This window comes from Microtus oregoni, unplaced genomic scaffold (genome assembly GCF_018167655.1).
Source record: "Microtus oregoni isolate MIOR12 unplaced genomic scaffold, Mior012 000008F_ref0000371, whole genome shotgun sequence".
NCBI lineage: Eukaryota > Metazoa > Chordata > Mammalia > Rodentia > Cricetidae > Microtus > Microtus oregoni.
The window spans coordinates 21,386,240-21,401,143 of NW_024543067.1; the positions used below are offsets into that span (position 1 = coordinate 21,386,240).

The 14,904-nt window shown below is 35.7% G+C and overlaps 1 protein-coding gene across 1 annotated transcript in view; it reads left to right on the forward strand.

Moving 5' to 3' along the window:
* The window catches only part of Mmp16 (matrix metallopeptidase 16), a 193,915-nt gene that overhangs the window by 156,984 nt on the left and 22,027 nt on the right, over positions 1–14,904 (forward strand). Inside the window, exon 7 of the mRNA XM_041657221.1 lies at positions 5,992–6,130. Coding sequence (XP_041513155.1) covers positions 5,992–6,130 — 139 coding nt within the window. The remainder of the gene's footprint in view (positions 1–5,991; positions 6,131–14,904) is intronic.

Sequence of the window (14,904 nt, forward strand, 5' to 3'; positions counted from 1 at the left end):
GGTGCAAACTTGTACAGCCACTTTGGAAGCCACTGTTGCAGTTTCTCAGAAAGCTGAGAGTCAATCTACCAAAGGACCCATTAACTCAAGGCTAGAAACAACCTAGATGTCCCTCAACCAAGGAATGGATAAAGAAAATGTGGTATATTTTCTCTCCCAAGCCTACATATATTTTTAAACACATTGTAAATTGTTTAGAGGATTTTTTTTGTATGAATCCATCTTTACTGTATATCTCTTTTTTTTTCTGACCACACGAGTCTTTAATTTGCTAAGCAATATGGCTAGGATTAAAGCTGTGGCTTTGACGGCTGAATCCACACCAATCCTTAGCTCTCTGAGAGTCTTTCTTCATGGTGGAGATGCTGGCCGGAGCCCTGGTTATTGCCATAGGTCTATGGAGTTTCAAGGTCCCTGATGCCACCAAGAAGCACGCTATCAGCTATTCATAAACACCATTTAAGTGTTTGGTGGTGAGGCCTCTTAAAAAAGCTGCAAGATTTTTGCAGCTAAAGCCAAGTCAGGAAGCCTCTCTTAAATGACATGTTCTTGCCCTTAGCAAACAGAGCCCACATGAGAAAATGCTGCTACCAAGAAGCCATACTTAATTCTTTTGTGTCTAGAATTACTTTCCAAGCTCTCTCAGATTAAACTACTACCAACACCTAACCAAATTGTTATCAGAGAGACTTAATTCAGCAACTGATGAAACACATGCAGACCCACAGACAAAAATTAAATAGAGTTTGGGGAATCCTACACAAGAGGGTAAAAGGGATTTGGGGATCCTGGGGGCCAAGGACACCTTGGGAAAACTCAGAGAATCAACTAAACTGAGTTCATTGAAATTGAAGTCAACAGTCAGGGAGCCTACATGAGGCAGAATAGGTACTCTGTACATATGTGACAGCTTTGTTTTCTTGTGATACTCCTAGCAATGGGAGCAGGGGTTGCCTCTGACTCTTTTGCCTGCATTTGCGACTCTATTCCTTATACTGGGTTCTGTTGCCCGGCCTTAATACAAGAGGAGTTTCTTAGTCTTACTCAACTTGATGTGCCATGTTTTGTTGTATCCATGAGAGTCCTGCCTTTTTCTGAATAGAAATAGGGGTGTGGATGGGGTTGGCAGAGGGCAGGTGGTGGTGGGGGACTGGGAGAAGAGAAGGGAGAGGAGACAAATTAAGTAAATAAATTAATTAATTTAAAAAGTTTGACATTGAACCCATTGTCTTACATACCTTGCAAAAATAGGTACATATTAAACAGTATATGTGGAAAATGTATTTTTTCATCAGTTAAAAAATAAAAGAAAAATATTTTTTTTCTAATAACAACTGTTTGTGGCTCCTTATATTTAGTGGGAGGCAGGCCCCATTTTTATACAGGCAATGTTGTACATTTTAGAATCAACTTTGGTCTTTCCAATACATCTTAAAGGGTATATTTACCTTGCCCTTTTTATCTAGCTTTCTTTTTTATGTCTAGATTCTTTTTTATATCTAGATTCTTTTTTGCACCTAAAACTACTAATACAATGAAGTGAATGAGATGTTTTATGTTTTCAACACCTAATTTTAGATATCTGAATTGGAATTTGGCCACTCTGCCATTATTGCTGATATTCAAATTCTAGAAATGGAAAACAATATTAAAATAAAATATTGCTGCTTTGAGCAATTATGTGTGAAATCTGATATCCTTCTCCCAATGAAGTATTTTGGATGTTGCATCTTTTTATTAAATCAAAAGGTCTCAAAAATGTTATGATGCACATTCTATGCAAACATAGATTCCAGAGGAATTGTGGGAAGTCACTGCAGGGACTATTATTGAAACCAGACTCAGTAATCATTATCTCCTACCATCTCCTAGAATCTTTTTATTCTGGGGGGAGTGGATCAATACTTCTTTTTTGGTCTTTAATTATGTGTAAAAATCAGATAAAAGTATTTACATTATTATATGTACATACAAAATTATGCACTGATGTTTATAAGTATTTAAGCTTTAAAATGCATATTTGCTATGCCATTATTTAATAAATACTAATGAATGATATAGTGGTCCACACCAACCAGTCATTTGACTTTTCACTGTCCAGAATAAACTAAAATAAAACCAAAAGATTTTTGAAACATTTTCAAGCTGCACAAGTTACTACATAAATTTGGAACAGTAGTAAGCAAAATATTCTGAAATGCTACCTCCTTTACTTACAAACAGCTATATGGATTTCATTTATTGAAGAATTTAACCTTCTAAATTTAAATGCCAACTGTAAAATCTGACTTCTTATAAGGTCTTTAGAAAATTTTAAGAATTATCAATTTAACCGTGTTTTGGCAAGCACCTCAATGACATGTTATTTCCTTCTGCTACTATAGTGGGTCTTTGCTGTGATCATTTCTCAACAATGTAGTCACTATACAAAGTGCTTACCAGGACAGATGGACCGCTGCATCTTTATCCCAGAATTTCTTCTGGTTGATCTTGCGTTGATGAGCTGTGAAATTCTTAATAGAAAAATTATGGCATATGTTCATGACTGTCTTCGTAGGAAGCCTGTTCTAATGGTTGTTTTAGACATTAGGCTGTCCCCTAAAAAGCAGCTTATGTCAGCTACGGGGACATAATAGCACAGACTTCCCCAGAGTGCATTGCTTTTGCAAGGCACATATCATTATGCTTCCCTTACACTTTTCTTTTTTTCACCAAGTTATCATCTTATTTTTTCTTTTCAGCATTGAAGAGCAGTATATCTAACTAACTATTTGTATTTTCTTTCTCTTTCTTTAAACACTGCAATGCCCTGTAGACTTCTCTAAAGACAGTAACCTAAAAAGAACAGATTAACGTGAAATCTCATGCTCCTACTTGTGCAGTATCACCATGTGTGATTTCATCTTTCTAGCATGTATGTACGAAGATCAAATGGGACATGTACTAATTTAATTATAAGGTATAAAATATATTTGTCTTTGACTAAGCAGCATCTTTGGGGTCATTCTGGTCTATATAATGAATTCCAGTCACCCGTGGTTACATAGTGAGCATAATGAGATATATACATACATACATACGTACATACATACACACACACACACACACACACACACATATATATATATATAATGGTGTATGTCTTTTTTTATGAACAAAGATGTTGGCAGTGACATTATTTTTAGCATCCAATTTCTAAATCAACTTAATGAAGGTTTGATCAACTTCTGTTTACTCATTAGAATGGTTATTTACCCATTACATACATTTACAAACATTTTCATGGTTTGTGTATTTCCTATAACTTTTCAGAGTTTTAGAGAATAAGTATTTTTAAGATGTGTTTATGGAAATTTTCTAAAAGCACAAAGAACAAGGACACCTAATAATCTACATTTAACGAATTAGTGTCTATTTTCTTTGTATTCATTTGTATATAAAAGCAAATACAAGCAATATCTACATTATATATATTGTATAATTCTATGTACTGTGTAAATACACATGAGGATCTTTTATTATTATCCTTCACATCATAGCATACTTTCATATCACAGATGAAATCCAATAACAGATCCTAAAAATCAAACTCTGTTGTATGAATTTACTTTCTGTCATATTGCATTATAGTTGTCCATTGGAGAAACTCTATCTTGATTTCAGGTAAATTTCTAGAGAAGACACTCGGGATAAAAGAAACAATGCGTATATAATGCTTGCTATATGCAATGGTATTGATTTCATAGGTGTTGTGCCATGTTGTACTCCAATCAAGGATACATGAAAGACACTATTTCTACAAATCATAAAATCAGAGCTTTTCAACTAAGATAGATAGTATCACAGGAAAGTTCCAGCTTCTGCTTCACTAATTATGTCAGGTTGCATCTCTTTTCCTATATTCACAAGCCTCTCTTTCCACACACACATACACAATACTCTTTATTTTTCATATTATTCATGATCCTTATTTTTTAATCCTCTTTCTCAAATAAATCTTTGCTACATTAATCCATTATGATCCAAAAGCAAACATTTTCTCCTTGTTTTTCACACACTTTTATTTTGCCAATGGCATGTATCATCTTCATGGTGATTTGGTTAAAAAAATATTGAGAAGATTGTCTGTTAAGTATACATTGCCCTCTTAGAGAATGTTAGGTTGCTGTGTCGCTTTTCCTGGTATATGTAAATAAATACCCATTCATCACAAATAAAGTAACAACAGCAGGTTAAAACACAAAAACAGGAGCAACAAAATTATTTTTCGTAATTCTGGTTCGGGAAACTAATGAGTTTATTGTGGTTACTTACAGAAACATAGGTGGCTCACAGACGGTGTATCACCCATGTGGCTGACATTGAACAAAAGCTACTTTCCTAGAGCTCCCTCCCATTTTCAGCCGGCTCCACTAAAGATTTTCCTCTTCCTCAGAATGTGTTTATGATTGTATAACTGTGGGGAAAGGCACACAACTTCTTCAGTCTGTAAAGCTTCCCTTTTATCTTCATTAGAGAAAGTTTTGATTTGGAGGAAATAAAAATATAAACCATCAATATGAGAGTTGGTATGTCCCCATGTCTCAGGTATCCCTCTGTATAAAGTAAGCTAGTCATACTGACATTTAGATACCAGCTGGTAAGTCACTCAAGGACTAGTGTCTTAACCAAAGTGACAAACTTATTAAAAGACAGGAAAAGAATAGGATGTGAATTGAGATTCAGAAATGATGCTGCTGTTTGCTTCTAAATAATTCATCTGTAGAGAAAATAACCAATAATAGCTAGAACATGAAAAAGTTGCAATGAGACAAGCATCGTATTGTCATAGTGCGTGGTGTCAAATAATTCCCCCTGAACTTTGTGCCAACACCTGAATCAATCCTAAGAAGCCCAGAGAGGCTGTGCTGTTTTCATCCAGATGTTTGGTGAACATTTTACCAAGCAATTCACAGATGACTCAGATGGGAGAAAGGCAAAAATTGAAATCAAAGATAACTTGTGATGTGCACTTTTCTGTATAGTAAACATATTTGATTTCAAGTGAAATGGTTTCTATTATATGTATGTGTGTTTGAAATATAGTGAAATGTAAAATAAAGTAAAATATTCTTGATATTTAAAAACAATTTTCAAGTTATACCCCTGTTTCCTAGTATCAGAACACTTTGAATAATCTTTTTCTGAAATGTTCAATTGGAAATTATTCAGTACCACTAGATGTATCACTTTTCATAGATTTCTGTTACATTTTGCTTTTACTGTCCAGGAGTAATGATTGATATGAAAATACATTATGTTCAGTCTAATTAATAACTCATTAACTTTATAAACAGCTATGGCAAGCCAAATCCTGTTATTCACAAGAATAAGAATAGATATGAGAACTGTTTTAAAACTGAGTCAAGTAAAGCACTTTGCAAAGGCAGGTAGAAGAGAAAATTAGCCTAAGTAGAATCTTCTGTGATGATTATTTTCAAGATAAATTTGCTTACGTAGAACTACCATTACTGACCAATTTGAGACACATTGAATGATCAATCATTACACAGACAGCAACTATAACATGGGCATCCAAAGATATATGGTCCTTCTGTTCAAGTCTCAGCATCTAGAGCATGGAGATTCTGTGTGTGGGTAGAAGTGCAACTGGGCAGAGCAAATGCACATGTCATAGCTGTAATCACAGCCCACCTCCCACCACCAAGCAGCATGCTATCTGTCCTCCTTATGCTCCATCTTGAAAATCCTACAATAATCACAAATGAAAACCTGGAGAACTGTGACACCGTATTTATTCACGTAATATTGTTTAAAGATGGTGGGATTTCCTAACTAGCTTTCCATGGTGTATTAGCGCTCTCTCAGGTTATGTTGGTGAAAGAAAATAAGAATTCTATACTTAGCTTTAAAACTTTCCAGTGCATGATTGTCCCTCCAGTGCTGCCAGGCCTGTGGAAATGCTGAGCACTGCTTCTGTCTGCTTTGCAGGACCAGTGGTTTTGGCGAGTGAGAAACAACAGGGTGATGGATGGATACCCCATGCAAATTACTTACTTCTGGCGGGGCTTACCCCCCAGTATTGATGCAGTTTATGAAAACAGTGATGGAAATTTCGTCTTTTTTAAAGGTAAGCATGTTTTCTCAGACGGGTTCTGTTGCATATTGATCAGCTTGTTCAGGGCCCTATGAAGCAAAAGGAAGTGAAGAAATGAAAGTTATTGAGATTATATAACTGATTTCATGAAGTACAATGTATATAAAATAAAATAAAATGTCAGTGAAACAAAATAAGTATAATTTTTAGTTTTGTAATTTATAATTTCATTTGCTGTGTGCTTATGTGCAAGTCAAAATTTAGTGACATCCTTCTCTGTAGGAATTTTAGATTTTGATTATATATAACACAAACTAAAAGTAAGGGGTAGGGCAGGACTAGTACATCCCTACAACTCCAGCTACTTGGAAGACAGGGGTTGAAGCAGGAGAATGGTTTGAGACTAATGTAAGCTGAGAGTCATAGTAAGACCTTGTCAAAGAAAAGAAGAAGGGAAGGAAGGGAAGGAGGGCTAAAAGGGAGGGAGAAAGAAAGAATGAATGACAGAAAGAAAGAAAGAAAGAAAGAAAAGGGAAAAAGGATGGAAGGAAAGGAAGGAAGGAACCTACTTCTGGTCTGAGTGGAGACATGACATTCTGATAAATTCCAAAGATTAGAGCATTGTATAATATTGTCTGCTCACTTAAGAGTTAATCGAGGTAGACCTGCCTGTCTATCACCTGGCCAAGCCACCACCTTTCAGGAGGGATGATTCTTGTAAAATCATGCTACGAGAAGGGAGGAATAATTATCCAGTTAATGAAATAATGCACTTGCTCTTCCTGGAACACTTTCCTATGAATCCTGGGAAGAGATTTCCCAGACAGAAATGTGATCCGTTTGTTTATCTGAGTACCCTGTTTTCCAGATCTACTCAGAAAAAAAAAAATAACTTTTTCTTTACAAAGTTTCTCTCTCTCTCTCTCTCTCTCTCTCTCTCTCTCTCTCTCTTTGAAACTGGTCAACACCTCCAAGATACTCTCTGTGCCTTCTTACTCTTTTTGTCTAAAACTATTACTTCAATCATTTTACTCTGTGACCCGTTTTCTGACATGTGGTTGCTCAATGGTCGCCATTTCTTTGCTCCTCTCAGTGTCTAATAAAATTGTGCTTAAGCTTCCTTCTTAGTATCTCTCTAAGCTATTTCATTAACAAGACTCAGAACTCAATCAAGAACACCAGTTTGACTGGTAACAGTGGTGTGCGTCCTTGGTTCACAGTGGGATAATGCACGCATATTTCAGGTACATCTGCTATCAAATAGCAGGAGGGCAATGATATTAAAAATAATCACAGCAGTAGCAGCAGCCATAACAAGCATCCACTGACAACACACATGTGCCCAGTACTTCACATGTGGTAATAATTTAGCAGTCCCAATAATCCTGAGATAGGGAATAGGATGCACCATATTCACCGACAAGTAAGAGAAGTAAGCTGAGGCAAGGTATGCCGCCAAGTTCATGAAGTTAATATAAATTTATAAAGAGCAACATAATACCAGAGCCCCCATCACTGTATAACTTACCTACCATTCTTTCTATTTTAATCAAGAGATGATCCACGAAGGAAAATAATTCAAGCATATATGTTGGAGGGAAGGGACCACTTGTTGGTTCCCAGCCACTTAGCCCGTAAATAATCACACAGAAACTATATTAATTAAATCACTGCTTGCCCCGTTAGCTCTAGATTCTTATTGGATAACTCTTACATCTTAGTTTAACCCATTTCTATTAATCTGTGTATTGCCACGTGGCTGTGGCTTACTGGCTAAATGAAAGGACTGAGACTCTGATATTTGTAAACTTACAACTTAGCCTGTCTTACTTTCATGGTATTTGGGATGAAGGCAGGAAAATCCTAAAAGGAGGGGGAAAGTTAGGTAAAAACTCAGTAGCCTACAACCCAACTCCCATGGTGTGATACAAAGAAGGCCAGACAACCGCTCTTCATATAATGCATCTCTTGGATAAAAGGAACAGGAAAACTAAACAAGAAGCAAGCACCCCAACTGTTTTCTGAGGATAAGCATTTCCTTTACTATACTGGACAGTAGATAAGCCTCTGCTAGGATGACGAGTTACTGCACTATAACCTGAGAAGATCTAGTATGCAAATACCTTTGCAAATGTGTTTCACGGTAAAGGCAGTCAGTGCTTCCATTTAAAAAAATAGTGCAAAGCAAGAAATTGTTTTCTACTACACATTAGTAAAGAAATAAAGGCCTTATCATCTAAAAGTTTAAATATTTTGGCGTTGATTGCAAAACATGTAACACATAAACATTACAAAACACAAAACAAAAGTAGAGAAATTTTAGGTGAATTATGTTCTATTCATGGTAAAACAATCAATATTGTTGCGGTGTGAAGTCTAATCACATTTATCTACAGGCTCATTGCTGTTCCACTTAAACTTGTACAGGCTTTGTTGTATAATATGTACTAGTGGTTGAGCTAACTCTAAAATCCATACACGAAAGACTTGTTAATACAAAAAGAGTCTGTGAGATTATTACTTCAATTTGAATCATATTTTACAACTGTTGAAGACAGTAAATCCCCAGCATGAAGAAAGAAAATTAGATGCCACTGAAAGAGAACAGCTAGTTCAGAAACAGACCCAAACATATATCTAAAAGCCATCTTTTTCTTCAGAGATTTCTTTGAAAGATACAGAAAAAGTTCAGTAGGGGGAAACAAAGGGCCTCCCAACAAACACTGCCTAAACCGTGGCAAGCTATGCACAAATCAAATAAACTCTGATATGTATGTACCTTGGACCATATATGAAATCACAATGACCTCATCCTCATGCTGAAAGTAGTGGACTCTCTGAATGCTCTAGACGAGTATTGGAGACACCTGTGATGTAGCTTGGGAATTACAGGGAATGACTGAATCATAGACCACAAAGATTTTCATTTTTTTCTTTAAAGACAGCTTAAAGTACAAAAGAAAACAGTGTGTCTTGTGTGTATATTTCTGCAGTGTCCCCAGAATATACAAAGTACTCTGACAATATAATTTTATAAAGCTCAATAGAAACTAATAGAATGTGGACAAAACTTCCATCAAGATTAATACATGGATTACAGATGAGATTTGGTGAAGTGGGAAGGAACACAGGCAAGCCTGTGGAAATCCAGAAGGATAAAATGATTAGTATTTTAGTTATTTGATATTTTGACAGGAAAAAAATATATATACATATATATATTACAAATTATATACTTTAGATGCATGGTATTACTTGTAATTTATTATGTTGTGATACATCATATAATATATATATATATATATATATATATATACCAAACAAAGTTATTCTATAAAGGAGTAAAACTATCAGTTTGTGTATTCCATAGATTCACATATGCTGGGTCATGTATTAGAATTGTATTAGAATTAATTTCTTTATTATTCTAGAACATGTTAAATGTAAACATCAACATAATGCATTTCTCCTTCTAGTTCACTACTGGATAAGGAGGTATAATGATAACCAAGAAAGGGCTCCTCACATCAGTTTCTTTTTTCCTAGCAACTTCCTGAGTTGAGTTACATCCTAGTATCAGGACTCTTTTTACAGTGAGGAATTAATATACTGAAGCTATATTAAAAACAATGTATAATCTTAATTTAATGTTATGTACTACTCTCTTGAAATGATTTTAATGTGTTTGCTAATAATAATCTCGATTAGTAATCATTATTAAATATGTCAGCAACCTCATTTTTCACAATCTCACCATGTTATATTTCATTGTTATTGCTGTCCTGTTTTCACTAATTTTCCTAGTTTAGTTTTGCGTATTTTTAATAAGAATCCTTAAGATTTTGTGAAAAGAAGGAACACAGAAGTTGACAACACCTTAAATGATTTAAAATTTATATGATTGATTTAAATTTAAATGATTTAAAATTTAGTATTTAAAATCTACTAAATGTAGAGATGTACAGTTCTCTCCTTTAAAAAACAAATGAAGTCGTTTCAGAGATTAGAGAGAGCTCCATGGTGGAGTGCTTGCTCTTGCAGAGGACCAGAGCTTAGTTCCTAGTGCTCATGTCAGGAAGCTCACAATCCCCTCAGTACTCCGCTGTATTGTCATCCTCATTCAAAGACCCTCACACATTCATATACATAGCTAAAAGTAAATTTTAAAAAAGGAAGTCATTACATAAAGTCTCACTTAACTTGCCGTGATGCTTCACATGGCAAACTACAAAGGAGTGTAAGCTGGGTATGAGGGTGGATCTAAAGCAGGTTCTCAGCAGTAATTTGTTGTACGCCCAATGATTGGGTTACATGTGTGATTGTGGGGTCTAGAACAACGACCTCCCCTTATTCCTTTATTTTACATTAGGCAACTAATGAAACTCCTCCACTGGGTTCATAAGAAGGCATCTTTATTCCGAAAGGATAGGAAATGGAATGTGCCATCAAGTGTGTAGTCCATTCCCCTGCTGTGATTCTAGAAATCTGTGTCAATATCCACAAATACAGCTGATCTCACAGGATCTCATTTGAGGAACATAATCATGGCAGATGTTTACATTCAATTACAAGACAGGTTGACTGAGTGGCTATGAGATAATAATATGGAAAATAATCTATATAAAAAATAGAGCTGGTAAAATGTCCCTCAAGAAGAAAGTAAATTTTTAAATGAAGAACAAGCCACCGTCAAACTCAAGCATTTTAAAATTTGTCTCCATTTCCAGTTTTGCTATCACTTCATATCTATAAGAGGTATTTCCTACCGTGTTTGAAAATTTCATTTCCAGAGGCAGACAAAAAATAGCACTTACAGAATTGAAACAAGACAAATAGAGGCTCATAACATTTGAGAAGAAAAACATTAAAAATATTTGTAGCAGATGAAAAAGATATAGGAATGTCTAAAATAGACCAGGCCAGAAAATGGCCCAAGTTTGCTTATTTCAGAATAGTTTCTGTTCTTTGCATATTTCCTTTTTTTCAAATGAGCCAACACTTCTTTAATGCTGCTGAAAAATCATTGTTCTTGGGAGTTTTAAAAGTTCTAATGAAGTTCATTTGAGATCAAAGTAACCTGTTTCTTACACAGTACAGTGAATAAAAGAACTCTACCATAAGTAAGTGTTTTACTGCAGTCACCATCTATTTGAAAAACAAAGTTACACTAGATCTTTAGGAGCCTTGCTATGTGTAAAAACACACGTCAAGCATGGGAATAGCATTAATTTAATGATTAATATTAATCACATTCTAGATTTTTTATTTTGTGACAAAGTTTTAATTAAATGGAAGACTATAATGAAAATACATATTAACAATTTTCTAAACTTAGCCTAAAATACAATGGCACATGCCATACTAATGTTTTAAATCTCCTCGTTTTATTGGCCTTACCCAGGAACACATGTACAATAAAATCTGATAGTTGGTAACTTAAAATTTCCAATGATATTAGATATTTAACCTTATGTTTTTCAAAAATCTAAGATTGTAAATTATTGTTCATATTATTTATAATTCAAACTGCAGTCTTCTAACATCAGTATTACCTGCATGTATAAAATCTTTCCTCACTTTCAAAAACTTTCATTGCATCATTTTATTTACATTTGCTGTGAATAACACTGGCTTAGGAGGTCAGAAGGATTGTCAAAAAAAAAACCTACTAAACTTCTCAGAGGGAGCTGCTCGTCTGGTAGGAAAAGTTCTCCTCAAGGAAGACCTGAGCTTCTCGCTCCAGTGGCTAACACATTGGCCTAAAGTTTGAAAATATTGTAGAACCCACAAAAATAAATAAGCACGATAGGGATTGGAACCTTGTGTGTTGCTTCTGCAGCAAACCTGCATCTGCTGTGTCAGTGACTATCACAGACTGTTAACTAGCAGATCGTGACTGGATGGGAGTGATGATTCCCATGAAATGCCCGCGGGTTCTACTCTGTAAGGTCTCTGCCCGTATTTCTGGTCATCATTTTTACTTACCATACCTCTCTGTCTTTATTCTGACTTGATATTCTCATTTGCATTCCTCCGATACAGTGTCACTAAGGCCACTTTCTCCACTTCTACCAAAACCTGCCACTGTCATTTAAAATCCAGCAAAAGCTTTAATTCTGCATCACAGGCATTAGTGTCTTTGAAAGTAGGGCACCCTGATGATAACATAAACAAAAAGCTACTCTTATATATAAAACAAAGAGAGTTGAATATAAATCACTCACATACCAACTACAAAATAGACCAAGTCCTTGGGTTTTGTCATGTGAAAATTCTAACTCAATAAGATACGGAAGGAATTATGATGTAAATCCTTAATAAACACACAGAAAATTTAAGTACTGATATTCATTATCAATTGATATTTCCTTAATTCTAGATCACAATACCTAGCAGTCAAAGTCATGGTATCTCCATAATGTTTTTGGTGTATTGGGATTGCATCCTGTAACCTGACAACAAGTGCTGTTAAGGTTTTTGTTTTACTTTATTCTTTCCAATGACAGTTAATTGCATTTCAAAAAATATTGTTTGTTAAAAAAATAAATAAAAAATAAATAAAAAGTATTGTTTGGTTTTTCCTAACAGGAAAACTGAGTCTTGATCTTCTATATAAAGTCTTACTCATTCAAAGTGAAGGACTGGTTATTTCCCATGAATGATGAAAACTATTGGTCCAATCGAAAAGCATTTCCATCATGTAGATTTAGAAACATTGCTCACTGAGTCTTCCCCAGTCTCAAAAGCCCACTGTGTAAGGACCTGAATTTTGATCCTCAGAATTCATGCAAAATCTGATGCTATAAGCAAAGACCTGTACCACAAATGCTCCAAGGGGGATGGGAAAGGAGATCAGGAAAACCCTGAAATCTCACAGACTAAATAACTGAGCCTACAGAGGCACACAGAGACTGTCTCAAATAAGGTGAAGGTGGGACCAAAGCCTGAGGTTGTGCTATGGGTCTTGGAATGTGCCCACCAAAATCACATATTGAAAAAGTAAGCACACGTGCATGCACACACATCTTATGTACATATAAATATGCACATGTACGTATAAATATACATATATATCACATGCAATCACAAAATACAAGAAATATTTTAGTAGAATAATAAGAATTTTATATAAAATCATCAACACTTTGTTATTCTCTCTTGAGACATACAGTCAAATGTAAAAAAAGCTCTGAACACTTCATTCTGTGTGTTCATCCACTGTGAATATGGGAAAAGGGTTTAGAAATTGTCATGAAAGGAGTAAAGTTCAAAACTGCCAAGATACACATTATGAAGTATAGAATGTTCTACTGGAAAGTGACAGTGGAGCTCAGTTGACCAAAGACACTCTCGGTAGCTGACATGGAGGGCATTGTAGCCACAGGTCCTCTCCTAATTAGAATCAGGATGAAAGGAAAGGACGGAGGAAGTCTACACATAGGTGAGTAGGCTGGACCTTCAAAAGTTCTCCTCTGTTGTTTTAACATGTGCTGTTCTAAAGGTGAAAGAGATATGGATTAAAAAAGACTTGAGCTGTGAAATAGTTCTTTCGATTTTTTACCTCGTTACTCTGTCAAAGATTTGATCTGGATGTTGGGCGAGGCACCTACTTTAAAATGTCCAGACATAAAAGAACCTGAGGAAAGCATGTATTTTATGATGACATTTCCCAACGCACCATTAAATATAGCATCTGCATAGTCTTTAATCACAGTAGTGAGCCATGACTGTTTGTTCAGACATGCTATTTGTGATAAGATCCATCTTCCAGGTTTGCTAACAAGATTCAAAGCTAATAGCAAACATATCATTTAGGTAGTATCATGGTAAGGATAAAGCCTAGACACTCAGGCAATATAAGCAAACCATGCTATGTAGGAAGGGTGCTTCAACAAAAATTACCCGAATATATACTGAAGGGGTTACCTTAGTTTTTTTTTTTTTTTTTAGGTGAGGTAAGCAAATGATGTTGAAAGGAGCCTTGAAATGTCACATGTGTGCATTAAAATTCTACCTTGTGAACAATTAGAAAAAAAACGTAAAAATTTTAGACAAAAAACTGGGGTATGTTCAGAGAGTCCGGTTTTATCCCATGCTTATTGAGGGCTGATGAGAAGCCAAGGACAATGGCACTGGGTTTTGATCCTACTGCATGAACTGGCTTTGTGGGAGCCTAGCCTGTTTGGATGCTCACCTTCCTGGACCTGGATGGAGGGGGGACTTCCCACAGGGCAGGGAATCCAGACTGCTCTTCAGACTCCAGAGGGAGGGGGAATGTAGTGGGGGAGGGGAAGAGGAGTGGGGAGAGGGGGAGAGGAGTGGGGGGAGGGGGAAAGGAGAGAGGGGAGGGGGAGGGAAATGGGAGGCGGGGAGGAGGCAGAAATTATTTCAATAAATAAATAAATAAATAAAGCTTTACTTTGAAAGATAAAAAAACTGGCGCATAAAGTTTAGATGAACTTTTCTAGTGCCTTAAGAAATATGAACAGAAGGAAGACAAGCTAGAGGCAAGCTGGAAACGAAAAAGATTTGAAATAGAACAAGCTACAAAGTTGTCATCAAATCACTAAGGAACGTAGCTAGAAGTCAGCATGGTATGTTGGCTAAAAGCCAGGACTCTGATTCCAAGATTTGGAGGCTCAAATGCATGTCATACTTCATATAGAATTTGGATGCACAAAGTTCATAAAGACATACCTCGTTCTGTTATAACAAAAGCTCAAATGGATTAACTGAGCTCGAGAGGGAGAAGACATGATAACTTACAACCAGGAACTGCATATGCTCACCTTCTCTAGTGAGCACCT